The sequence below is a fragment of the Dreissena polymorpha genome, chromosome 4 (genome assembly GCF_020536995.1).
Source record: "Dreissena polymorpha isolate Duluth1 chromosome 4, UMN_Dpol_1.0, whole genome shotgun sequence".
NCBI classification, from domain to species: Eukaryota; Metazoa; Mollusca; class Bivalvia; order Myida; family Dreissenidae; genus Dreissena; species Dreissena polymorpha.
In genome coordinates this window covers 116,694,826-116,718,146 of record NC_068358.1, presented here as the reverse complement: position 1 = coordinate 116,718,146, position 23,321 = coordinate 116,694,826, and the positions used below count along the sequence as shown (strand labels likewise).

Genomic DNA, 23,321 nt, shown 5'->3' with positions numbered 1-23,321 from the left:
TTGGACTCCACTTAAAAAATATGGCTGTGGCTACCAAAGCCCAAAACTAATTATTAGCTTTGAACATACAACACAATAAGCCTTGTTTTGGGAAAACTGGGCTTAATGCATATACAGAAACTATCATCCCTGATCAGGGACAACACATTCTGCCTTGACTGTATTTTGGTTTATAAGAGACTTCCTATAAACAAAAAATTCCATAAAGCGTAGTGTCGCCACTTTATGCATATGCATTAAGCCCATCTCTCCCAGAACGGGGCTCCAATGATTAAAGGAGGCCAAACCACATTCAAGGGAGACAATTGACACACCAGCACGTCATGAACAGAGATACAACCTATGTCTACAACACGTGGTGACATCTGATACTCCTCTAGCACTGTAACAGCAACAGTAGTAAGTCGTCTCATTACTAGTACAAGCTATATTTCAATAATGAATAGCAAGAACATTACAAGGTATTTACGCAAACATTGTGAAATTCGTAAAACAATTTAATCTTTGAAAAACTCTTTTGAAAATTTCATCATCAGTTGTAAAACCCTAATTTTCAAAACTTACTAGAATAACATGTATAATAGTCCCAGAATTATGTTTAATTTTAAAAGAAAGCAGTTTCAGTTTTGCTGTTTTGTTCCTGAAAATTATCAAAATACATTTGTGTAGTATACAATGTTTCAAACATATTTGTTCACACAGCATATAGCACACCTATAATACGGTGAGCGCTCACACATTCTGGTGCCTATACAACAAAATAAACCTCGAAATACTGTTGATGGGGCCAATCCATACTTCTCAAACACTGAATAATAAATGTTAATGTTTCTATATAAATGGACAAAATATGCAGTAAATATTAGATAACACATTCCTTACTATAATGAAAAGAGCCAATGTTACTATAATGGATATCTTTAAATATTAGAATTTCTACAACATTGTGCAATACTTCATTGTGTGAACCCTTTTCGCTTATTTAAGACTTATTGTCAGTCCGTTGCAAACAAACAGGTATGTAAAAATGACGAACCTCCTCATAACTGCCTCACACTTATTTTTGTTTAAATTTTTTTTTTATAGAAAAACACAAATAAAACAACAAATTGCCAACTTGCCAGTTTCATGTTCTCTGTTAAATTAATCAAGTTACATGATTATAAGATTACTACTAGTAAGAGTGTGGTCAGCATTAATTTGGTTAATTTCAGGCATATTCAAGGGCCATAAACCATCATTCTTCATAAAATCTTGCTTGCTATAGTACTGAGCAAAGATTTTATGCCAACAAACATGTTATAACCAAGTTTGAAAATGATAAGTTTGAAAATAATCCAGTTAAAGGGCTATCATGGTTAATTTGTTTAATTCTAAGGGCCATAATTCAGATATGCTTCATGCTATCTGGATGGTTATCAAACTAGGCTGAGATTATATGCCAACAAACATTTTCAAGAAGTTTCATAATGATACAGATAGAACTGTTTGAGTAAGAAAGTGGACAAGATAAATTTGGCCATTTTTTTTATAATTTAAGTGCAGTAACTCTATTCAGAAGTTTGTCAAGACATTTGGCTAAGATTTTTATTTTACAACTGTTCTACTTTGAGAAGAGACAAGATTTCACTATTTTTCTAACATGTAAAGTCTCTTGGCCAGTGCAGGCTTATATATTTAAAACAAGCATTGCATGCTGAACAAGACTATTGCCAAGCAATATTGTCCCCTACTGGCTCCACCATTGTCAGAAATTCCACCATTGTCAGATTTTTTATACATGTTTGTTGCAATAGCAACCAGAATTTGACGTAGGAACAAAATGAAATGACGTGCATAATGTCCATATTGCCATCTATCCATGTTTTAAGTTTCATGAAAAAATATTAAGAACTTTTACAGTTATCGCAGGATCCAGAAAATCACCATTTTCAGTAGTATTTCTTGTCTATTTGTTTCCATAAAAAGTTATCGCAGGATCCAGAAAAGTGTGACTGACTGACTGACTGACTGACTGACAGACTGACAGACAGAGCGCAAACCATAGGTCCCCTCCGGTGAAACCGGTAGGGGACAAAAACTGCCTTTTGCCATACATTTAGTTTAAGGTCATATGATGATATTACGCTTATTAGCGACTTCCAATTAAATAGTTATGATGAATATTATTACTGAATTCTTTTAATAAATGTCTTAATGTTAATAAATGTATACAAATTGTTTATTAACTAGTTAATCAATTTAATTAGATAATTTGGAAATACACAACAACACAATAGACAAAAAAGTGTGATGCTCTGATTTCCAATGTATTCAGTTCTCTCCCCTGCTTGATGTTATTGAAGGCAGTGAAACATGGGAGGTCACTGTGCAAATGCCATCTAAAAAGCTATATAGGTTTTCTATATCCAGTCTTAAAGACTCTGGTTATCTAAAAACTAAAAACTTGGTCATCTACAGAAGTGACACTAAGCCTTTTAGAGAAAAAAGAAATGTATAGCTACAAAACAGGAAATAAACAAGACATGCTTGCCCTCACAATCCACTTTTGCCCCAATACTCCACTATGACAAAAAAACAAGCTGCTTTAAAAAAAATCAAATTTGACTTTTGAACATGAAGCGTGACCTTGACCTTTCAGGTAGGGAGATGAGTGATACATCTGATACTCTGCCCCATCATGGTTACCATTAATGGTAAGTTATTATAAAATTGAATTATGATTGACCTAGTTACAGTCCAGACAAGGTGTTTTACAGCCATATTTGCCCTTTTACCTCTAAATAATACCTTTGTGATAGGGTGAAAATATTAAACACAAAATGTTATCTTATGATGGTTAACATGTGTGCCAAGTTATTTTAAAACCCATTAATATATGGCAATGTCGTGGCAGAAACAGTAATAATTATGCTTTTGTGTTTGCCTAATTTGACCTTTGACTTGTAAAATTTATCTAACCCTTTCATATTGGGAGACAGTTGTTACCTGAAGCATTTCATCACATAAGTGCAAATTTCTTTTTTAGTTAATCAATAAATGACAAAAAAATTCAACGTGACAGGTATTTTATAGCTTTTTTATGGCCAAATGTGACTTTAAACGTCTGGTTGTGACCTTGACCTTTGAGTTAGGGAGACATCTGTTACCAGCAACACGTCATGTGTAATGATGGTTTAGATTTTTGCAATATGATATTAAAATCCATCAATACATGGCAAAGTGATGGCTGAGACAGGAATTTTCAGAAGGACAATCGGTCTTTTATACAGACATACAGACGAACAGTATGACTGCTATATGCCGCCTTCTTTAGAAAAGGGACATTGTGGCAGAAACGAAAGAAAATTACGTCTAGAAAATCAAGAAAACGAGTCTTGAAAAAGATCTTTTATAGTCTTACCATTTTCAGAATCAGAATAGGAATGTTGAATACATTCTTGACCTTAAAGTGCAAACAGACTTTATTATTTCTGATAGAAAGCAAAATAATCATAGCACAATTCTTGCTATTTTTTTCTTATGTCTTCTTTCAAGGATCAATAATTTATATTCTATTGCATATGGTCAATGGACATGAAGATGTAACAAGGGTTTGCTTAAAGTATTTCTAACAATACAAGAGTCTCCTATACTTAAAAATACCTGCTAATTAGTATTATGCATTCCAGTAATACTGGCACATTCCTATTTATCTATACAAGCCAAACCTTTTAAAATTAAATGTTTATTCTAATTTTGTTTCAACATTTACAATTTGTCAGGACATTTGTTAGTGTTACTCTAGTAAATATTTCTAGCTGCTTTTCAATGATGTTTGTAATTAGTTTAACAAGCAGAACCATGCAAATGTTTGACTTTGGCCAAAGTGTGACTTACCTTTGACCAAAGTGTGACACATCTTTTCCACATGATAAACACTGCTAGTAAATTATTTTAAACTTGCATGATGACTGGCAAATTTGAGCCTAGACAGGCTGATTTTAGCAAAATTTGACATGTTTAAGTGTGACCATGACCTTTGAGAAAGAGAGATAGGTGTTATCGCAACACGCTGTCTCCGCATGGTGGTAATTAGCTTTATGGCAAAATTTGACCTTTGACCTCTTAGTGTGATGTTGACCTTTGAGGTAGGTGGACAGGTGTTACATGTTACAGACAGTTATTTGTGGGAAGTCATTTCATATTGCATGAAGAATCATACAAATACAGTCCTAACAAGCTGTTTTATTGCCAAATTTCATAATTTACATCTAAAGGTGACCTTGACCTTTGTGGTAGGGAAACCCTGCTTATGTTTGACCTTTGGCACAAGTGTGGTTTTACCAAGGTGTGACACATCTTTTCCATATTGTTAACATTGTTGCTAAATAAATTAAAAATATCATGTTGAATGAGTCAATTACAGTCCGGAAACGGTGTTATATGACTTAGTTTGACATCTGACCTTTACTGTGACCGTGACCTTTGAGAAAGGGAGACAGGATTTAACCAACACACTGTCCCATCATTGCAGTCATTTCTAATTGGCATGATGAATGACAAAAATACAGTGTGACCATGAGGAAGGACAATGGGTGTTACTTGTCAACTCAAGAGGGTTTAATGCATGTGCATAAAGTGTCATCCCAGATTAGCCTTAGTCCGCGCAGGCTTATCAGGGACGACACTTTCTGCCTATAATAGATTTTTGCTAAGAAGAAACTTTCTTGAAACCAAAAAAAAATCATAAAAGCAGAAAGTGTCGACCTGATTTGCCTGTGGAGACTGCACAGGCTAATCTGGGACGCCACTTTATGCACATGTATTAAACCCCTTTTTCACAGAGCACAGTTCATTTGTAAGTTTTAAAATTGTACGATGAATGAAAGTATTAGTCTGGGCATGCTCTTACTCATGCACACACAAACGCACTTACATTTTGCTATATCAAGCAGATTCGACAAAAACAATGTTTGTTCTGTAAGTTAAATATAAAAGTTGCATTTCAAGCTCCCTTTGATCAAAACTTACAATCACTAATCCAATTATTGCCTGCTAATAACAACACAGCCAAGTGTTGTTGTTGACAACTTATAAGCAACAAAGATATATTAATTTTGATACGCACTCATGCAACAGTTCTTTATTGGTTCCAATAGACAGAGTGTTATTGTTAGATTGCTTCTTAAAAAAGAAAATTGCTTTTGTGCTCTATTTCCAAATATTACCAACATCTTTTGTATTATACTGTGGTTAACATAAGCATCTGCAAAGTAGGGTTAAATAATCAGTTACTTAATTAAATACTGGAAAATGCATTTATATTATTCACAACAATTTACTTTCACTTTTGACCCATTTTAATAAAATAGTTTTCACATAATCTTAATTTAAATTCAATTGGTCGTTTTCATAGTATAACGTCAGAGCCCATTGTGCAGATATGTTCAATAGGAAAAACCCTTTATCTAGTGGACATCTCTTACAATAAATTTTCACATATCCCACTGTCTACTTTAATGTTTAGTTCTGAAAAATGTCAAAAGTTTAACATTATGTAATTGTTAAACATTTATCAAGAATATTGGGGAGAATTGATATATGATAATAAAATGCTGCATTATTGTTTATTTGCATAAGATAGTCTCCATTTTATCAAAAGGGCATGAATGTCAAACCATAATTTAAAGATTTGAATGAACATGGAAAAAAGCAATACAAAACATGCATAAAATCAAGCTTTTCGTATAAAATTTAATTAAAACCCCCACAAATATTTATGCAATGCAGATAAAGAAACTGGCATTCCACTGAGCATTCCTGTACCTTGAGCAAGCCTCTTTTGGCGAGACGCCTGTTTCTCAAACAACTGACGAGTCTCTGGGAGCAACCATTCATTAGCGTTGAAGTGACCTTGACTGTTCAAGGTTCGTAGCAAACTGGTACGGGTGTGACCTGTAAAACAATGTTTATTTTAAAGAAGAGCTGTCACCATAGGATGACTTATGCCCCCTATAAACGCTTGATAGAAGTTATGAGCTTTTATCGAAACCTAAACACAGATTTCAAAACCTAAACGCGGACCCTAAGTTCAAGGTCAAGGTCACAGGGGTTAAAATTTGTGTGCATATGGAAAGGCCTTGTCCGTATACACATGCATACCAAATATGAAGGTTATATCTCAAGGGACATAGAAGTTATGAGCATTTTTCGAAACCTAAACGCAGATTTCGAAACCTAAACGCGGACCCTAACTTCAAGGTCAAGGTCACAGGGGTAAAAAAATTTGTGCGTATGGAAAGGCCTTGTCCATATACACATGCATACCAAATATGAAGGTTATATCTCAAGGGACATGGAAGTTATGAGCATTTTTCGAAACCTAAACGCAGATTTTGAAACCTAAACGCGGACCCTAAGTTCAAGGTCAAGGTCACAGGGGTAAAAATTTGTGTGCCTATATCAAGGCCTTATATTGTCCATATACACATGCATACCAAATATGAAGGTTATATCTCAAGGGACATAGAAGTTATGAGCATTTTTCGAAACCTAAACGCAGATTTTGAAACCTAAACGCCACCCTAAGTTCAAGGTCAAGGTCACAGGGGTAAAAATTTGTGTGCGTATGGAAAGGCCTTGTCCATATACACATGCATACCAAATATGAAGGTTATATCTCAAGGGACATAGAAGTTATGAGCATTTTTCGAAACCTAAACGGAAAGTGTGACGGAAAGACAGACAGACAAAGGGGGCATAAAAATTGCTAATAACCAAGCAATTATCTAATTATAAATCATTCTTTACTAAATTAAATTATTATAGTTCTACTTAACATGAATAAAAGCAAAGAAATACTTTTTAATGCATAACTTAAGGAACTTGCTGATAAACGAGCAATTAGGAATTAAGTTTTAAAAATATAAATTAATGCTTTAATATCTTTTTTAATAAATTTTATCAATGCCCTAGTCCTCACTCCCATGCTTTTTATCTTTTTAATTCTACTTGTCTGACATTGCCATTGTTAATTATATCACAGCCCCCACCACCATGTATAGCTATGTTAACAAAAACTTCAACTCAAACCACAAACCTGCTGCCAGCGGTACCACTGGTCCTTTCCCATGGGACCTGCTGGCACTACTAGGTCTGGTTCGAGAGTGACGGCGCTTGGCATGTGTGAACGATCTTTCCTCCACAGACGTGGTCACCCTGGGAGGAGGAGGGGTGGGGGTGTAAGCTCGGTCAGGGGGTGGGGCACTGCCTGGGCGGGGTGGAGGGGTGGGTGAGTTGGAGCGGTACAGATCCTGAGGCTCCATGGCTGGAACTGCTGACACTCTGTCTTTACCAGGCATTGGGTGACTCCTGAATGTTAATAGGATATGTTATACTTCTGTATTGAATGGATGTTGTTGTTTTTTTTTGTGGAGGTGGTTGAATAGGTTTGAATAAGTGGATAAAGAAAACTGGAATTGTCATAGTCCTGCCTAAAATACCCCCCTTCTAGCCTTACCACTGCTTTTTCAGGGGGTATAGGCAGTTCAGATTTATAACTGGTTTCCCACATAATGCAATACAAGCTTCATTCCAAAACAATGGTCATGTTTTTTGTGCACTGCAAACACAAGCAATAATATATACATACCTATTAAATTTTAAGTAATGTTCTGAATTGAAGTCAAATTGAATGATAAGTAAAAGGTAATTACTCTTCAAATTGAAAGAGTTATGGTTTGTATGCACTGTTCAACCCCTAATAAAGAAATACCTAAATATGAAGTTTCAAATCAATACACCTTTTACTTTTTGATATGTGCACAAGACACAAAAGTACAACATGAATAATAAGCCTAAACAATGAGTTTCAAGCTGATATCCCTCTTAGTTTTCAAGATATGCCCAATACAAAGTTAGAGAAAAAAAAGGGCACAAAAGTTTGGATCATGAGCAAATCCCCCCCCCAATATCATGAGCAAATTCCCCTCCCCCCCCCCCCCCAACAATTGATAATGGGCAATAACTCTAACTATAGCAGTCCCAAAAAAGCGCGCTCAACAATTCTTCCACTTTTACAGTTAAACCGTGCTATTTTCAACTATTTTGGGAATGGAGCCAATTCCTTTTTAATTGGGAAAAATCATTTAGACAAAAATTTGGAAAATATTGTTGTTGATTTTTTGCTAAAAATATTATAAAATTGTGAATAAAAGTGATTTCAATATTAATGTACTCAGGTTCAACTTATAGAGCTGAATGGGAGATGAACTATATGCTGAGACAAATAAAACATTTTTTTTTAAACCTCTAATTGGCAATCTTTAGGTCCCATTTGAGAAAAATATACAAGTTTTTCCATTGGAAATAGGTCTGTTTACGATGCCATTGAACGTAAAAAAAACACACTGTTTAAAAGTATAATTCATATTTTCTGTCAGTCACCTAATATAATAACAACAAGCAAATTCGTTGAAATGATATCCCCTGCCATTATTCTTCTGGACACAAAAGTTGTGACCTTTGACCTCAATGTGTGACCTTGACCTTAGCCCCTAGGACTATGGGTGTTGAATGTGAAGCACCCCCAGATGATTGAGAACAACTATGGCAAGTTTCATGGCTCTGGCTCATGTGTTAATGGAGATAATGCTCTAAGCTTATATTAAAAAGCATTTTTTCAAAATACAAAGGGCCATAACTCCGTTATTAATAAATGGTGTACAATGCCATTTGGCGTGCATCATCCTCTTATCCATATCTATACTCATACCAAGTTTTAATGAAATCCTCCAAAGCACTTCCAAGATGTGGCTCCGGACACATAAATGCCAGACGGACAGACGGAAAGATGGACGGAAAGACGGACGGACAGACAACCCCAAAACAATATCCCTCCGCCTATGGCGGGGAATAACAAAGACGCATTTGAAGTTAAATATCTAAAGTATTTATACAGTATATGTAAACTTAAAGCTGAACATTTCTCAATGAAAAGAAGAAATGTGACCATGCCAAGAAACCTGAATTTTTAACTATTAACCAATTAAATTATTTTAATTTTATTAACTTTGAGCATGGTCTGCATGTTAGCTACATAAACACTAACAAGGGACAAAATTGTCACAAAACCAGGTTTTCATTGTGAAAAAAAAATCTGATAAAGGGAGAAAACTCAAACTGAACTTTTGAAATGAACAAACAAAATTAACCCCTTTGTAAGTTTGTTTTTAAAAAATATATATTTTTAGTCGTGGCGACCTTGACATTGGAGATATTGACGTGATTCTTTCGTGCGACACACCGTCCCATGATGGTGAACCAATGTGCCAAATGATTTTAAAATCTCACAATGAATGACATAGTTATGGCCAGGACAAGCTCATTTATGGCCATTTTTGACCTTTGAACTCAAAGTGTGACCTTGACCTTGGAGATATCGACGTAATTATTTCGCGCGACACACCGTCAAATGATGGTGAACAAATGTGCCAAATGATGTTAAAATCTGACAATGCACGACATAGTTATGGCCCGGACAAGCTTGTTCCGCCCGCCCGCCAGCCCGCCTGCATTCGCCAATCAAATAACCAGTTTTTTCCTTCGGAAAACCTGGTTAAAAATGAGAACTTTGTAAGTAGAGGTTTGTTGTAGCCTTTGGCAGACTGGTAATTTGATGGTGAAAAAATAAAAAAAAATAAAATGACCTTTGACCTTGAAGGATGACCTTGACCTTTCACCACTCAAAATGTGCAGCTCCATGAGATGCACATGAATTTATTTTTTTTTACCTTTGACCATGAAGGATGACCTTGACCTTTCACCACTAAAAATGTGCAGCTTCATAAGATACACATGCATGGCAAATATCAAGTTGCTATCTTCAATATTGCAAAAGTTATGAGCAACGTTAAAGTTTTCGGACGGACACACGGACGGACGGACGGTCAAAATTTGTGTGCGTATGGAAAGGCGTTGTCCATATACACATGCATACAAAATATGAAGGTTATATCTCAAGGGACATAGAACTTATGAGCATTTTTCGAAACCTAAACGCAGATTTTGAAACCTAAACGCAGACCCCTACTTCAAGGTCAAGGTCACAGGGGTCAAAATTGTTGTGCGTATGGAAAGGCCTTGTCCATATACACATGCATACCAAATATGAAGGTTATATCTCACGGGACATCTATGGCCATTTTTGACCTTTGAACTCAAAGTGTGACCTTGACCTTGGAGATATCGACGTAATTATTTCGCGCGACACACCGTCCAATGATGGTGAACAAATGTGCCAAATGATTTTAAAATCTGACAATGAACGACATAGTTATGGCTCGGACAAGCTCATTTATGGCCATTTTTGACCTTTGAACTCAAAGTGTGACCTTGACCTTGGAGATATTGACGTAATTATTTCGTGCGACACACCGTCCCATGATGGTGAACAAATGTGCCAAATGATTTTAAAATCTGACAATGAACGACATAGTTATGGATCGGACAAACTCATTTATGGCCATTTTTGACCTTTGAACTCAAAGTGTGACCTTGACCTTGGAGATATTGACGTAATTATTTCGCGCGACACACCGTCCAATGATGGTGAACAAATGTGCCAAATGATTTTAAAATCTGACAATGAACGACATAGTTATGGCCCGGACAAGCTTGTTCCGCCAGCCCGCCAGCCAGCCCGCCAGCCAGCCAGCCCGCCCGCATTCGCCAATCTAATAACCAGTTTTTTCCTTCGGAAAACCTGGTTAAAAACCATACAATACCTCCATCCAAACTCAAGTTCTTTAGCGACGACCGTTTTTATCTTTAAAGCATCAATGACCTAGGCCCAATAGGCAATCCCAACTTAGGTATTCATGTAAGCTACCTACAAACAAAATAACAGCACTTCCTCCACGACAAAATGGAGTACTTGTTGCTATGGATATACTACACTATACTAGATACTACACTCGTTGCTATGGAAACACTACACTAAACTATACAACACTGTTTGCTATGGATACACCACACCATACCATATACTACATTTGTTGCAATAGACCCATATACTACACATTGCTATGGATACCCTACACTATTCCCCTATACTACACTTGTTGTTATGGATACACAACACTAAACCCTTACCTACACTTGCTGCTATGGCTAAACTACACTGTACAACTGTTACATTGGTTTATACAGATACACAAAAATATACACTTTTTCTAGAATTAATGCTATGGATACACTACACTATACAGTATACAACACATTGTTACTGACCTGGTGCACTTTTTCATCTCATCTATCTCCTTCTTCCACGACAGCTTGGAGCACTCGTCCCTCAGCTCAGCAACCTTGTCCAGGTTCTCAAGGCCGCTGCGTAGCTCCTCCTTCAGCAGACGGATGTCTTCACTCTGAACAAATAGTTAACAAGCACAATAAATGGAATTGGGTTTGTTGAATCTCGTTCATATCATTTTCTAGTGCAATGAGTTGATTGTATTTCAGATTAAAACAATTATATTAGACATTGGTGTTGACATGAATAACTTTTTGTGCAAATAAACAAAAACAATTTTTTTTAATAAAATTCATTTTAATTATTAAATACTTACCTGTTATCGTATGCTTATACTTTCCAAGGGGAAATAACTCATCCGGAATTTTAACTGGGAATCCGCCACCTCAATACCGTAATACAGGCCAGGTTAACCCTTGTCAAAAAAGTGAGCAAAATCCGGTTATAACCCAGTTTTAAACTGGGTTTAACCCTGCGGTATTGGCACCGAGCTAAAAGCGAGTCTTTAAAACACACTTTTTGCTTACAGACTTGGTTTTATCTGAGTTGAATCTTGGTTTAACTCGCTTAAAGCCAACATAGTGGTTTTTTTAACCGTCTTAAGTGGGTTTAAAGTGAGTTTTTTCAGGCATCTGTGTTTAACTCTGTGGTATTTGCACTGTGCTAAAAGCGGGTTTTTCAGACACGCTTTTAGCTTACCGACTGGGTTTTTTAGCTTACCGACTTGGTTTTTTCTGAGTTAAATCTTGGTTTAACTCGCTTTAAACCAACATAGTGGGTTTTTTAACCATCTTAAGTGGGTTTAAAGTGAGTATGATTTTCTACAAGTTGGTTTTTTGAGGTTTTTTAAACATGCTTAGACCAACTTCTGTCTGTGGAGTTGGTTTTAAGTGGGTAAAAAGTGTGTTTTTTATGTGAGCTATAAGCAGGCTAAACACGGTTTTTAAGTGAGCGAAAAGTGAGCTGAAAGCAAGCCTTTGTTAGTTTTTTTCACAGTGAAAACATGCTTTTAACTCGCTTTAAACCTAGTTATTAACAGTATTTTATCTGTGAAAAAAACAAAAGCAATTTGTGGGTTTGGGTAAGTTGATTTTTGTGGGTTTTAACAGTGTTTTAGTGAGTTTTTTTTAAGAAAGTAGTTTTTTGTGAGCCTTTTGTGGGATTTTGCAGTGTGAAAAAAAAAATTTTGGACTGATATGTTCTAGAAAAATGGTTTTTGTGAAGCAATTACAACAGTTCATTATAAGCCCAATGTGGTTAAAAGGGAAAAAAACACAATGTGTACGAAAATTATGTTTATATGACAAAAATAGTACACCGCAAATTAATACTAACAGATTATTTTTACAATACATTATAAAATAATAGACATTTATGGAAGATTTTAAAGCAAAAGTTTGACCGCAATGGACCACTGCGGGTGGAGTATTTAGACCGCAGCTGCTGCAGAGACCTGGATCTCAGCTGTTGGAGGTACCTGAACCGCAGTGGAATGAGGAACCTGGATTTCAGCTTAAGGAGGGACCTTGACGGCATACGGTGTTGGGACCTGCACAGCAGCTACTGGAGAGACCTTGACCGCTAGGGGACCTGGAAAGCAGCCAGTGCAGGGACCTAGACCTGATCTTGGCGGGTGGAGGGATCTGGAAAGCAGCTGGTAGAGACCTGGAAAGCGGGCGCTGGAGCGACATGTAGTTGTTCCATTGATGCTGCTTGTGTCCTTCTCCTCTTGAGCATCTCTTATGCCAGTTGATCTGCAAAGGATTAATACCATATCACTTTCAAAAGGGCAAGGCATTCTTCAAACATGTTGATTGGTTATGTTTTTGTTCCACTTAACTATGAAATATTGCTGTTATGGTAATCTTGTTGCTTTAATAATAATAAATTTAAGTTATTTGCTTGTTGTTTTTGTTTGTTTATTTTTGAAATTTTAATCCCGTGATCACATGTGACTTAGCACTTTTCATCAATTATTAAAAGAAATTGCGTTTGGTAGAAAATGCAGTTTGAAAATGTACCAAGATGCGTGGTCTCATTTGGCTGTGTGGTCTGGTGGCATTGTAAATGCAATAACCTGTATAGTTTACCTCTCAACAAATCGAGCTTTCTTGGTCAAGGACAGGGCGAGGTTTTCCCACTCTTGTTCCCCTCAAGTTTGCCAGCTTGTGCAGGGTAAAAACCAGGTTTAAAAGTCCATACATCAGGCAGGCGATGATGCACATTCTTTCCAAAGGATCTTCCCAACGATGTCAATTTTGCCTTGTGGCAAGAGTTTAACCTTCAAAATTAAAATATATAAGTTCTAATTAAGTAAGAGGGAAAGAAATCCGTTCAGTAATAACCAGAAATAGATATAAATAAAATTTTAGATGACAATAACCATGAAACACAACCATAATTATTCACTGTACACAACATTTACACTTTTTCATGTGTAAGTTTATCTATTTTTGCTTCAAAATGTGTTGTTTATCCTTTAAATTGCAATACAATAACTTATCCATTTACATTTCCCAGTGACAATACATAAATATGATAATGATCATAATTAATTCAATAAACTAAATAAAAAAAGGGGTGAAGAAATGACAATACAAACCTGTTAAAACTGTTCTTCAGTATTCCAAAAACAACAACAGGCAGTTCAACCTCCTTTCCAACCAACTTATTATTGATTTCCACATTTCAGTAAAAAACACATTGTTTTCATCACACAATACTTCATGCTGACAGAATTTCAAGACATTTTACACTACCATTATAAGTCTTTCACTTCTTTATATTAATGTTGCTGAATTAAATTTAGCTCAATATTCAGTTGCTGACACCAGCTTGTTTTTCAAAAGTTGTTGTTTTCAAAAAGATAACTTCCTCAGTGCAATAGCCAATCAAAAGCCTTATATCTTATTCCACACAGCCTTATCTCTAGGACCCCATCAGTAGCCTTATCTACCCCTAGATAATCAGTACCCTGTTTAGCTCTGAATGCCTGACAGATTGTTAACTGTTTATTGTTAGTGGTGTGAAATAAGGGTGTTTTAAGGTATTGTCTTGTTATTTTGTTGACAGTTTATGTAACACAGGTAATGTTTGGCATTTTATTATTTTATTCCAAATTAAGAAAATGGATATGATGGTATCATATGCAAATATCAAAATCTTGCATAACTTATGTACAAAAATAAATAGATTATTTCCAAAATAATGTTTCCAATACCATAATTATTTAAATATGCAGATTTTACAAGTAAATACTGTTTTAAACAAATATAAACAATCATATGAGATTGTTTAAAAAAAAAAAAAAAATTAAGACATAAAACAATCATAAGATATTGTTTATAATAAAAACAAACATAAAGAAAAAATTCAAAGTGAAACACAAACTCTTTCATTTTCATGTATAAAACTAAGCTTGACCATTGTTAGTTTTTGTCAGTGATACTTGTTGTCCATCTGTGAACCTGTGATGTTCTGAAAGAGCCATTTTCATCCAATATTCCCTAAAAATTATGGGGAGCACACAAATGTACAATAGGGACAATGGCAAACAAGCTGTAAAAAAAGCCCCTTTACAATTGACTTGTTTTATTTATGGCTATAAACATCAAACAAAGACCCAGTTGAAGAATTATTGTTTCATTGATGAGTTATATTAATAAACAAAAGACCAACTTGTTGAAAAGTGTGTTAAAGTGAGTCTTTAAGCCTCGTTGCAGCTCTCAACTTATTTACAAAAAGACCAAGTTAAACTCGCTTAAACCCACTTCTGTTTAAAAAAAGACCAACTTCTGTTGTAAAAGACTCGCTTATAAAACAAAAAGACACACTTAAACACACATAAACCAACTCATAAATAAAAAGGCTCACTTTTGACACACAAAAAACCGACTTCTTACTGAAAAAAACTCGCTTAAACACACATCTTCTTAAAATAACCAACTTTAAACTCAGTTAAGCACAGTTTAGCGCACATAAAACTCACTTTTATTAGCAAAAACCAACTTCCGCTAAGAAAAACTCAGAAAAAACACAGTTTTATGTTGGTTTAAGTGTGTTTTGGTATGAAAGTGGGTTATTTTTTGACAAGGGAAACATAGTGCAATGCAACCTAGCCAAAAATCGGTAACCAACCCTCAATATTCTTTCAATATATATACAAAAATATTAATCGAATAGCGGGGTGGGAGGTGGGACTTACCGATAACAGGTAAGTATTTAATAATTAAAATGAATTTTATTTAAAAAATTTGTTTTAATGTCATAAATACTGACCTGTTATCGTATGCTGATTTTGCAGCTGCGGTGGGAAGGTTTGTATATATTTTCCCAACACAGTAGAACCCATAAACAGGGTTATCAGCTAATGATATCAAGTAATCTTCGTTAAAACGGTATTAATTATGACTTCTCGGACAGAGTAATATGTCTATGTCGTAAAGAAGACACTACCGTTAGTGAAACCACAACAAGCCCAAACGTATACAAATTGTATTGTTGGCACTTCAGAAAACGAAGATAAAAAGATGACAAGGTGGTCGGATTCCTCCAGTAAACAGCTTAGAGCACGTCAAAAAGTGGGGTGTGATTAATATATGCCCACAAAACAGACAGAGCTCTTAATTCATGCGGTCAGATCCTAAAAAGGAATGAATCCTTAGATAGGATAAGATTAACTTTCCTTAGTCGAGGTCTAACCCCGAGAAATAGAAGCCGCAGACACATCTCCCCCCCTTTTTTGGGGAAAAGAAGAGTGTCTTTGAGAACCTCGAATGGACTTCTGACTAACACTGCTGAGATAGAACTTCAAAGCCCTGATTGCCCAAAGAAGTTTATCCTCATCTTCATGACTACCAGTTTAAGAAAACTTGGAAACTTGAAGGTAGAAGCCATATAGAGGACTTGATATTAAGCAAGGAATCCTGGCTGACACAACAAAGTGAAAACGACAGTAGATCCAACTGGAATTGGTCGTATTCAACAGAAAAAGCATGAATTTCACTTCTCCGTATGGTAAAAGCCATAATAAGAAGGAAAACCGTCTTAAAATTATATTGGAACTGTTAATAAGCCTGATGAAAAAGGTTCATAGGGAGCTCATTAAGCATCCCAACATGTTACACAAGTCAAAACCGCTTAAAAAGGTAAAGGAACGAAAAACATAGTGTTGACGTTCCATAGTTTGGATCAGTTCCAAAATAGGTAAGACAGCACAGAGTTGCGATGACTTACACAAAACAAGGTATACGAAAGCATAATCTCTATCCTTTGATGAAGAAAAGAACAAATTTCTTATCATCAAGAAAAAGATGAGAAAAACCTCTATGTATCTAGCAGAGTGATTAAGGTAATAACTATGCTCTCAATTACCCAGTAAAAAATGAATTTCCATAGAACCTTTATACAGTTCTGATGGAATTATCCTTGCACAAGTAACAAGGATTGAAACTCTAACAGAAAAAACGTTCTTCTGTAGAGATAACTAAAAGTTATTAATGGCCAGACATGAAGTGGCACATGTTTGGATCAGTAAAAATATGTCTCAGTGAGATATGATATTTGACCTGTGAAGAAGTTTCCTGAAAATAATTGTACAGGAGACTTAAAAGGTCGTAGAACCATAATCCCATGGTTCATTAAGTATATTTCATGAAATTATGGCAAAAACTCAGTTATTGCAAAAACTCACCAAGAAGGCAAGATATTCCAGTTTATGTCAATGGACGAATGTATAACAATCGCACACCCTGCTGGATCGATTTCTGTGAACTGCATTGTTGACGTTGTTCACCGGTATACACTGCGATATACGATCGCATAACGCTAATAACTAGCGTTTGATGATAAACAACATTCTTTGATATACTATGTACACCATGCAACTCGTCTGCAACTTCACATGCGCAATTACATTATTGAACCCAACGGAAAAATAATTCGAAAGAAAGAACTGCAGGACAAAACGTCCAACAGGGCGTTGAGACGAACTGGTATGAGAAAGACGATAGAGAAAATGTGTTGTTCTTGCAAAGAACGAATAAGTTCCTGATTTCCAGTTACAAGGAGTGATAATATGATCACCTCCGTGCCTGTAAGTAAACCACGACCGATGTGTGATAGTTGAAACCATCACAAAGGAATCGTGAAAATGTGTTGTAAATGAAAAACAGCTAAAAAGAATTTTCGCTTTTCAAGATGTAGATGTGCAGGTGATATTCGTTAGGATACCACATAATTGAGAAAATCAAGATACGTTGTTCTATGTAATCGTCCATAACCTTATCTGCTCACATCTGTATAAGATGTAAGGAAGGTTGTGGTAGAATAAACTATATTCTTGCCAAGATAATCTTCTAGTCTAGACACCACTGAATAGTGGTAAATAATGACAAAAAGATGGAAATCTGTGTCATTAAATAATCCCGAGATTAATACAATTATCTTAAAAATAAAGCTGAAACGGACGTAAGAAAAGACGTCTCAGCAGAAGGACCGGTGACCGGACCGGTAAATACCGACCGGTGACCGGAACCATTTGTCAAGGATGGGTGGGCAAAGAAACCACGGCAAGCCGAACTTTCCTACTCCAAACACACTTGAAAATTGGTAGAATAGGACAGTGTTTAACACTTATAAGTTGATAACCTATCTACAGAATATAGCCTCTTCTTGAACCAATAACAGGCGCCTTTAAAATCCTGGATAATACAGGTCGCGAAGTCATCGATTACGAAGTACGGAAATATGATTGATAGTGGTACCTCCGGAATCGGAGGTGTGATGGCAGAAAAAGGTGAAAACCCTAGGGGTAACCTTAAGCGGGTCCACGCTTGCCGGTAGAATGCATGGAAGTCTTAAATTCTGACTTGATTAATCCATTTACTTCAAGACTTCTAACCGAGACGAATTCCGAAAGGAATATGACCAGTTAAAGGAAGACGGCCTGTTATGGCCAGAAGTGTAATAGAAGACTAACTTTAAGATGAGGTCCCTCCAGATCCTAGGATCTAAGATCTGAGTTCAATAGGTCCTAAGCCATCTACAAGACTGTAGCTGCTATGCGGTCAATCTGATAGGCAATCCTAGGTATCAGAACTCTTGTTGATTCCAGTAGCTTGAAAATATGCACTGCCGTAGGAGCAATAGAAAAGCAGAAGTCGATACAAATGTCGTCTTGCTAATCCTGCTAGCGTCATTAATGTGTCCCAACTGTTCCGTGACACTGACTGCAAAGTCTGTAGCCGACAGGTAAAGGCGGTTAAAACAATTCATCCTTCGGGTCTCGAACATAAATTAATAGAGGTCAAATAGTAATGTTCGACCTCAATGCTAGTCTCCGAGCCCACTTCAGCCGATCTATCTGCAAGACCAGTAGTCTGCATGTAGCCGGTTGAGATAGAAGTACACATAACAGATATAGCATGATTTGGTAACCGTCGCCAGTAGAACATCAGTATTGAAAAACACAAAAAGTCATGTAGATTGTTGAATCCATAAAATAAAGTATTCAATACAATCATAGCCAGGGGTATACAACTATGTAATGTAGACGATACCCGTGATACTAAAAATTGACCGATGAAAACACAGTGGAATACCGGTAATTGGTAAGTGGTGACCGAACCGGACCGGTCAATGACCGGTAACTGTAGCCCGGTGAACAGACCAGTCATAATATGACCGGTGACGTTACCAGTTAAAGACCGAAAAATGGTGGAATCCATATGGTCTGTTATCAATGTCAAGCACTGCTCGGAAAAGAAGATCATGCCAAAAAAAAATCCAATCCGATGGCGATGAGACATCACTTATTCTGACCGGTGATCAGTGATCAGTGATATGACCGATGAATGGTGACCGATGTCCGGTGATCGGGACCGGTATAATATAACTGCGTCAGAATGGAAATATCTGGTGCAGAAGAATGACCATCCACGAAGTCATCTGATAATGTTAACCGGAAAAACAACGGTAGATTATCAGTATTAATAGGCATACTTGTCCTTGTAGTCGTAGTGGAGAAAAGAACAGCTTATCCCGAAGCCTGAATGTTAAATGAACTAGTGTTCGTATACAACTACGGCTCGGTGACTGCAACATGTGTGGATGCCATAAGAAGAACCATCACACGTGGAATGGAGACATGATATTCCTAAAGGAATAAAATGGAGAACATCGATATGACCAGTAGGTTCATTAACGCCTACGTGAGAAGTGGCGACATCCATATAACTTCGATGCCGAAATATTGTTCGGCTACGCTGGAAATATTGTCTTCTACAATATTGTCTCCGTGAGCATTGACATGATCGCTTACGAGCGTATCAACGCTCAATGAAGGAGAGGTATGTTCGATAACTATCCAGTGGTGCTCAATGCAGTCCGCTGATGTCTACGTGAAGGTTGACGACGTTCTCGTTTCCTGCGATGTCGAGATCTGGATCGGCCGAGATGTGGATCGGCTGCGATGAGACCGAGATCTTCTAGAATAACGTCTCCGTGAGTGACGACGTGATCGCTTACGAGAGCCGCGACGATGAGAACTGCTCGACGAAGAAGAGCGTGTCCGATGTCTAATCCTTGATGAAGACGATGTATTCAACGAAGAATAGGAGAATAATTCAATGAAGAAGACCGAGTTCTTCTTCTTGACCGGTGACTGGTGTTATCGGTGGCAGGCCTAACTGATGACTGTTGACCGGTGACCGGAGCGGTGATCAATGACCGGACCGGTGACTGGACCGGACCGTTGACATGACCGGACCGGTGACGTGACCGGTGACCGGACCGGTGACATGACCGGTGACCGGACCGGTGACATGACCAGTGACCGGACCGGACCGGTGATCAATGACCGGACCGGTGACATGACCGGTGACCGGACCGGACCGGTGACATGACCGGTGACCGGACCGGACCGGTGATCAATGACCGGACCTGTGACCGGACCGGACCGGTGACATGACCGGTGACCGGACCAGACCGGTGACATGACCGGTGACCGGACCGGACCGGTGATCAATGACCGGACCGGTGACATGACCGGTGACCGGACCGGTGACATGACCGGTGACCGGACCGGTGATCAATGACCGGACCGGACCGGTGACATGACCGGTGACCGGACCGGCCGGTCAGACGTCGATCAATGGTCCGTGATCAACGTCCCCGGTGACGTACCGGTCATATCATGACCAATGTTGTCACCGGATAATGACCGTATGGCGGATGCCAAATGGTCCGGCATTGGTCGATGTCCTTGACCAATGCCATCGGGCAAAGACCGGCTGACGGGTGTCGCCATATGGTCTGATGTTGACCGACTGTCTAAGAGACTTAGCATAGTACGGTCGCGATCGTGCCCGATACCCGGTGACTGATACTGCAACTATCATCCATGATCTGCGAAGTCACCGGGTATTTATCCACTCTTGTTTCTGCGACCATCATGTAGTCGAATATATGAAAAACAAGAGCAAAGCATATTCAACCATAAACTGGTCACAGACCAGATTATCATACGGCACATAAAATCATTATTTGACCATAATGAAAATTATAATAATACTGCCGTAGATCATAAATTAAACAAAAGTTTAATTCAAAACAGATGAAAAATAAAATGACGATCAATTAGATTGTCATACGGAACGTTAAAATCATTATTGCACACAATGGCAAATGATAAACAATCTGTCAATAGAAGAACACGCTTTGCACGATCTCGTAACACATTAGAAGAACATGCTTTGCACGTTCTAGCAATGTATTAGAAGAGCACGTTTTGCACGTGGTCGTTCGCGCCTGAAAACACCCAGCATGGTAGAAATAAACCATTGTTCGATAAAAACAAGCATGTCTTACCTTTTACAAATGAAACAAAATCCATTAAATCCACACAAATTAATCCGAATGAGAAATAAAAAGATAAATAACACAATTTATCTATTCAAAACCCCAATCAACCAAGTGAAAAACAATATTTTAATTCATAGCCGTAAAAGACACGTATACACCTGGTTGATCCGGAAAGAATATTGAGGGTTGGTTACCGATTTTTGGCTAGGTTGCATTGCACTATGTTTAACCTGGCCTGTATTACGGTATTGAGGTGGCGGATTCCCAGTTAAAATTCCGGATGAGTTATTTCCCCTTGGAAAGTATAAGCATACGATAACAGGTCAGTATTTATGACATTAAAATTAGCTTGACATTCTTCAAGCCAATTTTGGCCCTAAATAAGGGTCATATTAAGAACGTAAAAAAGGACAATTTAAGCAATTTTTATGAACATGCTAGCAAGTTGGCTTTTTTCCATTCCATGCCAAGATTTTCTACATAAATTACTTGTACGGATATTACAAGGCTTATAATATGTTTAATTTCACTGCAGTATAATATATGATACTTGTTAATTTCCCTTAATATGGATTTACAATGACATTATCACAATTTACAATTGAAAAAAAAAATCGTGTTATAACGGACTGTCTGTTAAGCCTTATTTTAAGAAAACTGGGCTTAATGCATGTGTGTAAATGGTCTTCCCATATAAGACTGTGCAGTCTGCATAAGCTTGTGAGGGAAAACACTTTCTGCCTAAAATGGGTTTTTGCTAAGAAGAGAATTCCTTCAAACACAAAATACAAGTAAAAGCGTAAAGTGTTGTCTGTGCTGACTGCATACGCTCATCTTGAACGACACTTTATGCACACGCATTAAGTCCAGCTTTCCCACGCCCGTACCTCAAATGACTCAGGCTGGCCCTCCACGTCCATCCCTTTCTCAGAGAAGTAGTGGTAGCGCCCTCCAGTGGCCACAGCAAGGTCGTGTAGGAACACGTTAGCCTCCGTGTCGTTGCAGTTGAACGAGATCGTGTGCACCGGAATACTGTGCTGCATCTGCACCTGGGCGACGATCGACTTTGGTGGCTGCGGAAGGAAAACATTATATTTTAATACGCTGAAAGTTGAAAGCTTGTCATAGATTGTACCTCTGTGAAATGTCAATTAACACTTTACCACTTAGATACGTATTTTGACACACTTGTAAGCCCTTAGAAAGTTAAATTCAATTAAAGACCTTTCTTACTAGATTCAAATTTTTAAGGATTCATCTCTAACTCTTTCATACTGACGAGCAGCAAACAGCATAAAACCAGAACAGACAGTGAGTTACTCGCAGGCTGTTCTGGTTTTATGCTGTTCGCACATAGCCATTTTCACTTTGCTTCTGAGAGGGAAAGGGTTAAGGATCAATAAGGATAAGCTGAAGTCCACACAGACTAATATGGGACAATACTTTCTGCCTAAACTGGACTTTTTATACAAAGAGACTTTAATTTCACAAAAACTACATCTAAGCAAAAAGTGTCATTCCTGATTAGCTTGTGTGGAATGCACAGACTAATCTCGGACAACCCTTTACGCACATGCATGAAGTTTTCCCGGAGCATGGAACCCAGGAATGTATACTGGGGAAATAACTTTAAGCAAATATAAAGGCAGAGAAAACTTATTTTTTCTACTGGTCAATTATGATTGATTTTGTTACTATGCTGTTTTGTTTTTGGTAACTGGGGACATATAATGCAATATTTAACTCTAATTTTCAATATTTATTTTAATAATGTATGCTTAAGGCATGCAGTATAAATGAGATACTGTATCTATACTGTTTCAATTTTTGTGGCCGGGAACCAAACATTCTGTGTATGCTAAATGTGATCAAGTGTCAAGGTTCTGTTTCAATTAAGTTGAAAGCTTTTTGCTTCAGATCTTTGCTGATTACATGAAAACCAGTGTTGGCTTTCCTTTTACCGGTATTACTATCCAGGACAAAAGCAGAACATTTAATCAATTGTCTCTCTTGCAAGACAGAGGTCTCAGTCTTTAGATATCCATTCATGGAAAAGATAAGTTTGAAGCTTTCATTAATTTTATCTTGAGAAATGTGGAGGTAGCTTGTTCACAAACAAATATAATTTAATTCTTACTGACTCACTGACCAAACAAAAATATCAGTGAAA

At 37.3% G+C, this 23,321-nt stretch overlaps 1 protein-coding gene and 1 long non-coding RNA gene across 2 annotated transcripts in view; both read right to left on the bottom strand.

The window, feature by feature from the left end:
• The window catches only part of LOC127878729 (von Willebrand factor A domain-containing protein 3B-like), a 112,921-nt gene that overhangs the window by 63,113 nt on the left and 26,487 nt on the right, over positions 1-23,321 (bottom strand). Inside the window, exons 14-18 of the mRNA XM_052425257.1 lie at positions 22,039-22,224; positions 11,272-11,405; positions 7,082-7,353; positions 5,809-5,937; positions 3,404-3,445 (exon numbers count right to left, since the gene is read on the bottom strand). Of these exons, the coding sequence (XP_052281217.1) occupies positions 3,404-3,445; positions 5,809-5,937; positions 7,082-7,353; positions 11,272-11,405; positions 22,039-22,224 (763 nt within the window). The remainder of the gene's footprint in view (positions 1-3,403; positions 3,446-5,808; positions 5,938-7,081; positions 7,354-11,271; positions 11,406-22,038; positions 22,225-23,321) is intronic.
• Positions 12,573-14,588, bottom strand: LOC127879441 (uncharacterized). The gene is made up of 2 exons (XR_008049097.1): positions 13,381-14,588; positions 12,573-13,044 (listed from the first exon to the last, which is right to left on the bottom strand). It is a non-coding gene; the product is annotated as an uncharacterized LOC127879441 (long non-coding RNA).